We start from the raw sequence: 12,923 nt of genomic DNA on the forward strand, positions 1-12,923 counted from the left end.
GGAATCAGTGGGTAAGAAATATAATTTTTATTTGTCCCAGATTTTTCATAATCATCCATGAGTTCACAGATTTGGTTGCTATGTTCAGTCAATTCTTTATCACAGTCATTGATGACAGTGTACACTAATTAAAATGTTATTAAAATGTTCTCAGCTCCTTCTTAACTTTCTACTTTTGAAATAAGATATTTCATATTGCATTTTATATTATATTAATATCAATTATACTATAGACAATTACTTTGGAAATATTTAAAAATATTGGTTGTTATTGTGGTTTTAATAAAGTTTCCAGAAAGGTCTCAACTGAATTACATAGAATGTTTTTATGCCAGGTGACAGCTGTTAAGATGATTTGTCTCTATGTAAAGTAGCAGTATTGCCCACATATGAAGATACATGACTTCCTTTTAGAAAAATGTATGGTTCTAAAAGGCTCACTTCATTTTGCTTATTATCTTTTCTATAGTGTCTAAATCATATTGAAGTGTTATGGTCTCTTTGACTGGATGTTATGTTTAGAAAACTGCTGTGCTAAACTGCAAACTTCTGGTTTTTTTAACTACTGCCATTTGTATAATAATGAGAAATGTACATTTTCATTAATCTTTTATCTTTATTAGAAGAAGGTCTTCTTGGCTGGAGTCCATATCTCCTTCCAATGCATAATCTTAGTGCACAGAGGTTTGAGTTTTTTTGTACTGAAGTCATTGCTGTCTGTTCCAGTCAAAGCAAGTTGAATTGCTGTAATGGTTTGACTGGTTTCAACTTTTAAGTCTATTTTAAGGGTTTTTTTCTTTCCTCTATTAAAGGAAATTTTAGTTATGCATTCCCAACATGACCGTAAGAGAGAGGAAAAAAGCTAAATTGTTAAGCAATTTATTAACTAATAAATATTTAAGCACAGATTGTCTTGGGCATGCTGTATCAACTCCAGCCATCTGGTTTTCTTGTTCTGAGTCTTGTAGCCTGCAACTGATTCACATATGGCACCCACATAGCCTTAATGGTAATAACATATATGGCATGGCTAATTAGGAATTGAATATTTAAAACACCCTACCCAGTTTGAAATCTTTCTTCAGGTTAGGGATAACAGAGTTAGTCCAAAGGGCAACAGAATAAATGGTAGACAAAGTCTTCTAGAAAGACGGGCGGCCTGCCATTTCCCTTACAAGAAAATATTGAGAGGATTTTGGGAGACATGGGTGCATAATTCACATATGAGAGGAAGATGTGCTCTAGATTTACAGTACCCTCAAAGCTCTCTGCAGTACACAAGTTTTCTTTGCTAAGCAAATCCATGTGGTATGAATACGAAATCTGAAAAACATTTCCAAATAATATAAGTGCTGTGTTTTCTTTAGAAGTTCCCAGACAAGTGGAAAACATCCTGCTGATACTTCAAGCCCAGCTTGTGCAAATGCCTTTTGATCAAGCAATAAAATAGACCCTGGCCATCTTTTCTAAAGGCTGTTTTTAGAAGACATTTGATAAGTTCCAGGCTAAGTCTGATCTTCCAAGTATGAGCAGCTAATCCATCTTTATCTTCAGTGAAGGTGACTTTAGCAGCAAAGATGGGCAGCCTCTAATGTGCTGAAGAATAGCAGATAGAGCATCATCTCAGCCTGAATTTGAATAATTGAAGCACATAATCTTCTTTTCCTCTGTTGTCTGGGTGACCCTACAGGGCTTACATGCTGCGTATTCCTTATAAATCTGAGCTCTGTCATGAAAAATAAGAATATAGTATTCCAGTTTTTATTGGGTTGCTCGTTTTTTTTCTGCTAAGCTTGATTGATATTTTTATCTGGAAACAATCAATGCTAACTTATCCTTTTCTTCTTGGAATGTGGGGTGATTTCTTGTTCTAAATTTGTTTAACAATAATAAGGCCATACTAAATCTGTTATAATATCCAGGCAGCGTTACTCAAAATCCTGCTTATGTATGTATGCACATGCTATAAAAGAATTGCAATTGAGGAGCGAGGTTTGTAGTGAATTTATTGAAATGCACTTGGCTTAGAAAGGCTTAAGCAGATGTATAATTCAATCAATATAAATAAAACTGCTAGTAGTTTTGGGAAGTACACAGACTATATCAATATTGGCTTTTTGTTATGCATTCCAACAAGAAGGAAAATTTGGTTAATAAACACCATGAAAGAAATATATTAAAATTCCATTATATAATATATCAGTGTCAGCCCAATTAATAGAATGATTTATGTAGAAAGATTCTTATGTCTATCAAAGTTGTTTCTCCCATTTTTGTGCACATTTCAGTGCTCATTAATTGGCCCCAGGAATGTCCTATGATGTCTATCTTAGTAAAGGACAAGTGGGGAATGGTGCATAGTCTACTTCTTGCCATGTTTGAAGATCTGCAGTTTAGTAGAAGATTTGATCAAGTTGACCTTCAGCCTATTGACCTGGGTACAAACAATACTGACAGTACTGACCCTTGAAACAAATGGAGGAGTTACTTAACTAGGCAGAGGAACCTCTCTAGAGCTTTTTCCTGCAAGATTGAGAATAGAAAATGGCATGAATGCCCATTTCAAAGGCTGAGAGGTTTCTGCATATTGGCTATAATTTGGGCAAATTCGTCAGAATTGTCTCTGGAGTTTGACAGCTACAAATTTTACATAAGCTGTGAGCCCAGCCTCCAGGCATCCTGAAAGCATTATAGCCTGTTCTTGATTTTGTGCAGTAGAAACTATAATCAGTTTTGTCTGCTATATTCATATCATTCTGATTTTTCTTCATAAAATAAAGTGAAGAGAGTTGGTTCAACCCCCAAATGAAGTTTGCTCTTGGATAAGCATAATTACCGTATTTTTCGGAGTATAAGACGCACCGGAGTATAAGACACACCGGAGTATAAGACGCACCTACCATTTTTGGTGAGGAAAAGAAGAAAAAGAAATCTCCCTCTGCCTCAGCAATTTTGCCCCGTTGCAGCAAACAGCCTGCTTTACTTTCATTTTTGTTTTCAGCATAGCTTGATTAGCACAAGGGGAAAAAAAAAACTGCTTCAGCAATTTACTTCTTTGCAGCAAGCAGCAGAGCCCTGCACAAAGCAACTGAGAGCAAATCAGCTGAGAGCAAATCAGCTGAGAGTCGGTAGGCTGATCTTGTGCTAATTAGGCTGTGCTGAAGCTGAAAGGAGCTGTTTCTTCTTGCTGTTTGCTTGCAAGGAGGTAACTGCTGCAAGGCAGAGGCCAAAGGGTGGGGGCCAGTGGGTGGGTGGGGCTACATTCGGTGTATAAGACGCACCTAAATTTTCACCCCCTTTTAGTGGGGAAAAAGGTGCGTCTTATACTCCAAAAATATGGTAGTCAATGTACTACTTCATTATACCTGAAGGACAAATCTGTATCAACTAATATAAACATCTTGTCTTCTTGTTTCTGGTAGTTGACTAAAAAATGTCCATTGTAAAATCCAAGGATTTTGGCATGGAGCATTTGCAGCCAAAGACAGAGGACTTGTTCTGCTTACTAGAGGCTGGCTACAAGCACCTCTTGTTGCACATGGTCTGTGCTAAAATCCTGCTTGGATTTCAGGACAGACTTTTTTCAGTCATCCACCAGCAACCAGAGGGAATCTTCTTGGCAGCCAGTAGCAGCTTGCAGCCTTCCCTGATGGCTTCCCCACTGACTTTCCAGAAGCGGAGAAGCGGCAGGGAAGATTGCAAAAGGCAATCACATGATTGCAGGGCCCGTCAAGGATCTCTCCCAGTGTCTGGAGATTGTAGGAGTGAACAGATTTAATCCAAGCAAGAATAGGTGGCAGAGGTGTTTAGATCCAGTGACTTCCACCCTTCCACACTGGATGGGGTTTCACTTCCCCAGATAAAACTGGTATGCAGCTCTTCCTTGAAGATGGAGGAGACATGGCCAAGAGGGCCTTTGCACAACTTCTTGTGTGCCAATTGCACCCATTCCTGGATTGTGATGCCTGCTGATGATCGCTCATAACTTGATTATCTCCTGTTTGGAATATTGCAACAGACTCTACATGGGGCTGCCTTAAAAACAATTCAGAAACTACAGTTGATCTAGGGAATAATTAGTCTAGGGAACAAGTAGCAACAACACAGGTAGTTATAAGCACATGATGGTATCTCCATGTAACACCACAACTAGTCATTTAACATTGGTATTCAGTTATAACTCTCAATTTTCTTCTTCCCACAGATACGATCCCATGCTCAGTTTGGGGATCTCTGCCAGAGGACCACTGCTGCTTCATGCTGTCCCAGCTGGACATTAGGCAATTATATTGCCATTTTAAATAACAGATCATCATGTCAAAAAATAGTGGAGAGAGATGTTTCTCATACTTTGAAGCTGCTCCGCACATGTGCCAAATATTATTATAATGGGACCCTGGGGCCAGATTGCTGGGATACGGCAGCCAGAAGGAAAGACCAGCTCAAGTGTACAAATGTGCCACGCAAATGTACCAAGTACAATGCTGTTTACCAGATACTTCACTATATACTGGACAAAGATTTTCTAAGCCCAAAGACCTTGGACCACGGCTTACCAGCTTTAAAATATAGTATGCTTTTTCTACCTACTGAAAAGGGAGACAGTATGATGAATATCTATTTAGATAATTTTGAGAACTGGAACTCGTCTGATGGAATCACCATCATCACAGGGATTGAGTTTGGAATAAAGCACAGCTTATTCCAGGACTATCTATTAATGGATACTGTGTATCCTGCTATAGCCATAGTGATTGTTCTGTTAGTGATGTGCTTCTATACCAAGTCCTTGTTTATCACACTGATGACCATGTTTGCAATCATTAGCTCCTTAATTGTTTCTTACTTTCTCTATCGGGTTGTATTTAATTTTGAGTTTTTTCCCTTTATGAACCTTACTGCACTGATTATTCTTGTAGGTATTGGAGCCGATGATGCTTTTGTCTTGTGTGATGTGTGGAGCTACACAAAATTTGACAAGTCGCATGCTGCCACTTCGGAAACCATGAGCATCACTTTGCAACATGCGGCTCTTTCCATGTTTGTTACTAGTTTTACTACTGCTGCTGCCTTCTATGCTAATTATGTCAGCAATATTACAGCAATCAGGTGTTTTGGTGTTTATGCTGGCACTGCCATTTTAGTGAATTATATCCTAATGGTGACATGGTTGCCCGCAGTTGTGGTCTTACACGAACGGTATCTCCTCAATATTTTTACTTGCTTTGTAAAGCCACAGTCAAGAGTATACAATAGCAAAAGCTGCTGGACAGTGCTGGGCCAAGTGGTCCGTAAAGTATTTTTTGCAATCTCAGAAGCATCTAGGATATTTTTTGAAAAAGTGTTGCCATGCATTGTGATCAGATTTCGATATATTTGGTTGGTCTGGTTCCTAGCCTTAACACTTGGGGGAGCATATATTGTGTGTATAAATCCAAAGATGAAGCTACCCTCTTTGGAACTAGCCGAGTTTCAAGTGTTCCGGTCTTCCCATCCTTTTGAGCGCTATGATGCTGAGTTCAAGAAGCTTTTCATGTTTGAACGGGTCCATCATGGAGAGGAGCTTCACATGCCCATCACTATTATCTGGGGGGTCTCTCCTGAGGATAACGGGGATCCCTTAAATCCTAAAAGCAAAGGCAAGCTGAAGCTGGATAGTACTTTCAATATTGCAAGCCCAGATTCACAGCTCTGGATTTTAAAGTTTTGTCAGAAACTGAGGAATCAGACATTTTATTACCAAACAGAAGAGCAAGATTTCACGAGCTGCTTTATTGAGACATTTAAGCAGTGGATGGAAAATCAGGACTGTGATGAGCCAGCTCTTTATCCCTGTTGTAGCCACTGGAGCTTCCCCTACAAGCAGGAGGTCTTTGAGTTATGCATCAAGAGGGCCATCATGGAACTTGAAAGAAGCACAGGCTACCATTTAGATAGCAAAACTCCTGGCCCTCGCTTTGATATAAATGATACCATCAGAGCAGTGGTACTAGAGTTCCAAAGCACCTACCTTTTCACCTTGGCATATGAGAAGATGCACACGTTCTATCAAGAGGTGGACACCTGGATTTCAGAGGAGCTCGTTTCTGCTCCAGAAGGTTTAAGTGGTGGCTGGTTTGTGAGTAATCTAGAGTTTTATGATCTCCAAGATAGTCTCTCTGATGGTACTTTAATTGCCATGGGTCTTTCTGTCACTGTTGCATTCAGTGTAATGCTGCTTACCACATGGAATATAATAATAAGTCTCTATGCAATAGTCTCAATAGCAGGAACTATTTTTGTCACAGTTGGATCCCTGGTTCTGCTGGGTTGGGAGCTAAATGTCTTGGAGTCTGTTACCATTTCTGTGGCAGTTGGCTTATCTGTGGACTTTGCTGTCCATTATGGCGTTGCTTACCGCTTGGCTCCAGATCCCGATCGAGAAGGGAAAGTCATATTTTCTCTAAGCCGCATGGGCTCAGCAATCGCTATGGCTGCATTGACTACATTTGTAGCTGGAGCAATGATGATGCCTTCTACGGTTTTAGCCTATACACAGCTTGGCACCTTTATGATGCTCATAATGTGCATTAGTTGGGCATTTGCAACCTTCTTTTTCCAGTGTATGTGCCGCTGTCTGGGACCCCAAGGAACATTTGGCCAGATTCCTCTGCCCAAAAGACTACGGTGTGGTGCTTTCTCCCAGGCATTGTCAGGAGGCCAAGGAGATGGAGAACAAAATAAAAAACAGCCTGCCAATAAATACCAGTTTGATTCAAGACCTCAGAAAGCAGATCTAGAAGAAGAACATGAACACTATGAGTTACAGCCATTAGCAGGCCGCACCAACAATGAAACTGCAGTAGAGAAGAGAACCTGTGAAGAAATGCATATTTGCCCTGAGCTCTTCAATGGCAGGCTGTCAAACCCACATGCTCATCACTCAACATACAACACAGAACTGAATGTAAACACTAAGCATGAATCAGGTTCAGCAATGTCATCTTTGGCTGAGCAGGATCCCTCTTGCCATTTGTTGAGTCAAAACGAACAGTGTCATTGTCTAGAGTCACAGCAGCATACAGGCATGAAATGCTCCCATTTGCATCAACATATAAATGAAACATTATGCTATTGCTGCTCTCATTCATCTGGGAACATACAAGTCCAGAACTCCCTAGTTCCCATCAGTGCCTTGCTTCATTCTTCTGATGGCTATGTGAATACTGTCCAGCATGTTCTCCACTGTGGTTGTCTACAGGGCAGGTTCCAAAGACCCTTGCTTCAAAATTCTCTTCCCCCAAATGTTTTTCTCCACTCAGTGCCTCATTTTCAGTCCCACAGTCCTCCAGACACTGAAGAGAGCTCAGCAATTCTTCCAAATGAAATAGGTTCATCCTCCTCTCTCTGCAAAAGTTCTGGATTGCTTACAAAACCTCTCTCTGAAACAGAACAAAGATTGTCTAACAATCAAATAGGGCTGTGTAGTAACTACAGATCCAAAGGAGACAAAACTATCACTGAAGTGAATGGGAAGGAAAATAAAACTTCTGCATCTAAGCCAAACAAGCAAGCTCAAATGGAGGGTGTCCAGGGTTTGCCCCAAACTGCTCCAGGGATAGAAGCAAAGAATCAAAGTGAGCAGAAGCATTTAGAAAATGTTACAGTAGTGGCTGACCCTGAGTCTTGCTCTGAAAATTTAGAGTATTGTAGCCGAACCATAACAAGAAAGTGCAATTCTGTTGAATGTCATGTGCCAAACACTGAAGCCCATGTGCCTACTCTATTAGCGCACCCTGAACTTTCCAGTGAAAACTTGCTAATAAAAACACTTTAATAAATCCTAGCTTTGATTTTTTTTGTTCCTATTTAAAAATATTCAAAATTATTCCAAAGTTTGAAGTAGATTAGACTTTTCATTTTCGAAGGTCAGCTCATGTTTAATCCAGATTGTGTAGATACCCAAAGCATGTGAGCATGGAATAGCTTTTCAAACGCCCTTTTCTGGAACTTCTGGCAATAGAAGATGAAGATGATACTAGATCAGGGGTCTGCAACCTTAAGCACTCAAAGAGCCATTTGGACCCATTTCCCACAGAAAAGAAAAGACTGGGAGCCACAAAACCAGGGTGGGTGTGGCCAACTCAATGTCACTCACTTCCACCAGTCACAAGCCCCCCCCCTCAGCCACACCTACCCAGCCGGTCATTAGGGCAGAGAAACAGTTGTTAAAAAACACCGGGAACCACAAAACCCTTTTGACATATCTCTCCTCTCCCTCCCCACTCTCTCTGTTTCTTTCTATGTCTCTCTCTCTCTGTCTCTGCCCTGGCCACTTCTCCATCCCCTGTGGTCACCCTTACCTTCTCAGGCCAGGAGGGGAGGGGAGGGGTCAGCCAGTGGTGGTATTTATTTATTTATTTATTTATTGGTTCGATTTATATGCCGCCCTTCTTCGGGGACTCAGGGCGGCTTACAATGCGTTAAGCAATAGCCTTCATACTTTTGTATATACCTGCTTAGTAGGGCCCCCAAGCGGTGTTCTTTTTTATACAAAGTCAGCTTATTGTCCCCACAATCCGGGTCCTCATTTTACCTACCTCGAAAGGATGGAAGGCTGAGTCAACCTTGAGCCTGGTGAGATTTGAACTTGCAATAATTGCAGGCAGCTGGTGTTACTTAACAGCACTTTAGTCTGCTGCGTCACCTGACGGAGCCACAGCAGAGGGCACAAAGAGCCGCATGTGGCTCCGGAGCCACAGGTTGCTGACCCCTGTACTAGATTCATCAGCATGCTTCTCTGTTCATACCCACAAGAGAGGCAAAAGGCAGGACATACCTGGTAAGTTCTCTAGCAAGGGCACTTCATGAGGCAAATGAGAAAGGAGAAGCAATGCCATTCCATATCTTACCAATTCCATCCACTGTATGGAATGGCAATCTGCTCAACATTGTAAGGCAAAAAGTCTGTCACTGAGTGGATAAAAACATTTACGTGGCATATAATTTAGATGTTCCACTCAGAATCAAATCAATTGCAGGCTGGGGTAAGGATGGAAAAATTGCCTTTAAATAAGGAAAAAGAATAATAGCCAGATTGTGAATCCACCAGGTTTTTCCAGATAACAGATTTTCCACAACTGCCCAGGAATACCTGCAAGAATAGGCCTAAATGAATGTAATCCATCCCCCATGGACTTGGTGTTAAGAACCATTGTCAGCAGACATGTTCTCTGTGACTAGTAGCTTTGCCACATGCAGAAGTGGCAAAAAAAAACCATTATTGGTTAGTTATAAGGCCTTGTGAACCCATCACTAGAACTCCTATGCTCCAGTCTCCCAGATGTATCTTCTGGGGGGGTATATTGGGAGGGTATCTTCCCAATATACCTATCCCACAGGAAATTTCTAAGGCCAGGGCTGCCACCAGGGACTTAGCACTACCTTCAGAAACATTTAACCACCTCCAGAATTCCATGCTCATTTTGGATGATGGGAAGCCTGTGATGGAGATGCTGGTCACTGAATATAACTAGGACATGAAAGCAATTCCATAGTTCAAGCATGCTGCAGAGTATTATTTGCTTATACTGGTATAAGCTAATGTGGTCAGCCTTCATCTAAAACACACACACAAACACAAACACAGAGTATTCCTATAGATGAATTTATAAGGATAAAATTCTATGCATGCAGGGTTTTTAGCTCTGCTTGGACCTAACACTGGGGAGCAACAAACTTCTCTTGGCTTACCTTTACTATGAGAGACCTAAGAAAAGCTTCTCTACAAAGTCTATCTACACTTTACTGATATCCATTATGGGACCTCCAGCTAGTGCAGTACTCCAGTCCTAACACATACTCCTTTCTAGACTTTGAATGAATCATCCATTTAGCCCCCAACATCATCATTCTATACCTAGACTTAATATTTATGCCCAAGGTGAATCCAGTTTTTCAATAAGTTCAGAAGTTCCTTCTGCTTCAGTGCCAAAACCCAAGTAGAGAAAGATCAGTGACCCAGCAAAAACTATCTGAGAACAGAGGAGCTCTTTAGTTTCAGATGCTTTCCTAAAATTTATAAGCTTAATTCTTATCCTCAATTGACCCATTCTTTAGCAAGAAGGATGTCCAATTAGTGCCCAATGACAAGGGCGCTCTAGATGTAAGAACTCATTCTAAAAGATAGCATTCATTTTTCTCACTGTAGAATATGCTGGCACCACTTAGGAAGATGGTATATTGGGCTTGGAACTTGGAAGGTCCATTCTCTATAGCAGAGCAAGGCATCCAGCCCACCCAAATAGTGGCAGAAAAGTGGAAAATAGGTACTAGACAATACATCAATATCTGGCCAGTTTTAGGGAGATTCTCATATTTTTCTTTTGTTTCTACCTTTATTGAAAATACTTTTGAATTCTTTTTCTGGCTTGTGGTTCTGAATGTGGGAAAGGAACTGATCCCTGTCATTGGTCTTAGATACAAAACTGTGATGTAATGTATATTTATAAAATTAAATTACCCTGGTCCTTGGCTACCAAACAAAGACAGGAATGTGTTCCTTTCTTTCAAACTTAGGCATTAACATTGCAGTTGAAATCTTAAGAATCTCTGCCAGAATGTTTCTTTAATGTACCCTGAAATGTATTGCAAAACTAAAAGACATTTAGTTCCATAATTCAACACATCAGAAATACAAACTGTTTACTCAAAAGTAAATATGCAGCTTATCCTAAAAACAATACTGCCCCCCTTTTTTATTCCATTTTTCCATTCCAAAATAAAGTAGGCAGGTAATAGCACCTACCAATGTTATTTGGAATAGAAAGAAGGTGAATGTTCTGCCAAATTATAATGGTCAGTTCTCTAGTATTTGAAGTTGGGCTTCCCCTTGCTCTAGTGAATGGTTGTCCAACCTTTTGACTTGCCTGGGCCGCATTAAGTGAAAAGGAATTGTATTGGGCTGCATATAAAATATATAATATAGTTCATGTATATGAATAAAGTTCCTTTATTTTTAAATAGCTTTTATAATCTTGTGGAGCTCCATTACTAGCTGTCCAGGGCTGCATGCAGCCCATGAACTGTGATACACCTTCTCTAGTGCTTTGCACTTTCTTTTATAACCTTTGAAATAAGAAATGTTATAATCAGGACTTGCGTAAATAAATAGGACTTTAATATTCTGCCAGCAATTTAATATCCTGAAATGGATCCTGACTAAACACATGAACAAAAAACAGAGCAGAGAAAATACTAGACACATTCTCTTTGAGTACTCTATTTTTATTATTAATATGTCTCATTTCAAAATGTCCTGCAAGCAAAAGAAAAGAATGAAGCTATTAAAACAAACTGGATGCAAATTCATGATGACTAATGAAATGTACATTTGACTGTCTTCGTAATGTCTGTTCTAAGAAAAAACCTATTTCAAGGGACGATGGGTGATTGGAGAGATAATAATAAGAGAAATTTCCATGTAAACTGCCTTGAGATGATTATCATAATGCTGCACGCTTTGTTTTATAGCATGCCAGCTTCTAATTGATTAATATTTAATTATATGAATCTAAATATATTAAAGTCGCATAGAGTAAGGAGAAAGAAAAGTACAGATAAGATATACAAAGGCATATTAGCTCCCATAAGGCTCTGTTCCTCTAAGTATTTGGGAACAGAACAGAGAGACCTGGTATGGCTGCTTTCTCTTATAATTCTCAGATAAGCCATAGCATGGCAACAGCATCTGTATTGATATTTCTGGGATCAATTTTTTAAGAAGAGGAAGAATGGTGCATTGGCTCCAAATGATCGGTTATCTAGTTATATTACAGTCTTGTCAAATGTAATATATCCTGATCTGTTGGCTGGCTAAGAATCCTGGGAAGTGCAGATTTTAGCAAAGGCTGGATAATATGAATAGTAGAATACTATTATACTCATGACTGGACTTCTGTTTGGCCATTGTGGAAACCAAATGATGGGCTTTTGGTCTGAATGGTTGAGCTCTTCTTATTTTTATATATCTTTTATGCAAGAGATAGAACATACTTTTCTAATCTGATTGCTTCCTGATAGTTGGATATCAGTTCCCTAATTCCAAGAAAGCAAAGTCCATCAGCCATACTGGATTGGGAAGACACTAGGTCAAATAAGGCTAACCTGGAAAATTTGGAGATCAAGTCTCCATCTTACAGGAGTCTCTTTATCATCCTGACGAGCCACAAATAAACTCATTCTAAAATTAGCTGTTATTCAGTTTAAGACCATTGAAATTAAAATGAAGGGGGATATAGCCAAATGTTTGCTTACTTTCTTGTCTTTCCTGTGTTCTCCATCCCTAACAGAGGGATTAGCTCATGATTGAACATCTGGCATGAACTCCAGCTTGCATTTGATTAAATTAGAATGAGGATGTTCCCTTGAAGAATATTTGGAGTACAGCATATTCTGCCAGATGTTAAATGGGGCAGCCTGCCCAAGAAAAATATCTCTGTAATTTCATATATAGTACAACCAGGTAGATGTTTCCTTTAAGATTTTATTTTTAAATATCTAAAATGTTTTACTGTAGGAAACATTTACTTACTAATTTGCTTGCTGATATATAAGAAAAATATATTACAGGATTGAATGGGCTGTTTCTGTGTCCCTTCCTCTTGAACCTTAAATGTAGTTTTCATAAATAATAAAAACAGAGGTAGGTTTTAGAATTCTAAAATTCTAAGAAGGGTGCTTTTGTTTAAAATTGAAAGGAAGAGGACACATTCATATGCTGCTTTTTCTAAATCCACCATTATAGAAACAACAGACCATTAAATTTGCAATATACATTTTTAATAACAAGAACCTTTGAAACTATGCAATGAGCAGCTTCCATCTGTACAGCAGATTGGATGGAGGGGGTGGGGGAGAGATTGAACAGCCAGTCTTGACAAATG

The 12,923-nt window shown here is 39.5% G+C and overlaps 1 protein-coding gene across 1 annotated transcript in view; it reads left to right on the forward strand.

The window, feature by feature from the left end:
• The window catches only part of DISP1 (dispatched RND transporter family member 1), a 35,014-nt gene extending 27,194 nt beyond the window's left edge, over positions 1–7,820 (forward strand). The window contains exon 7 of the mRNA XM_070932407.1: positions 4,205–7,820. Coding sequence (XP_070788508.1) covers positions 4,205–7,816 — 3,612 coding nt within the window. The 3' untranslated portion in view covers positions 7,817–7,820. The remainder of the gene's footprint in view (positions 1–4,204) is intronic.
• The last annotated feature ends 5,103 nt before the right edge of the window (positions 7,821–12,923 follow it).

This window comes from Pituophis catenifer, unplaced genomic scaffold, assembly GCF_029215685.1.
Source record: "Pituophis catenifer annectens isolate HBS135680 unplaced genomic scaffold, rPitCat1.0.hap2 SCAF_1, whole genome shotgun sequence".
NCBI lineage: Eukaryota > Metazoa > Chordata > Lepidosauria > Squamata > Colubridae > Pituophis > Pituophis catenifer.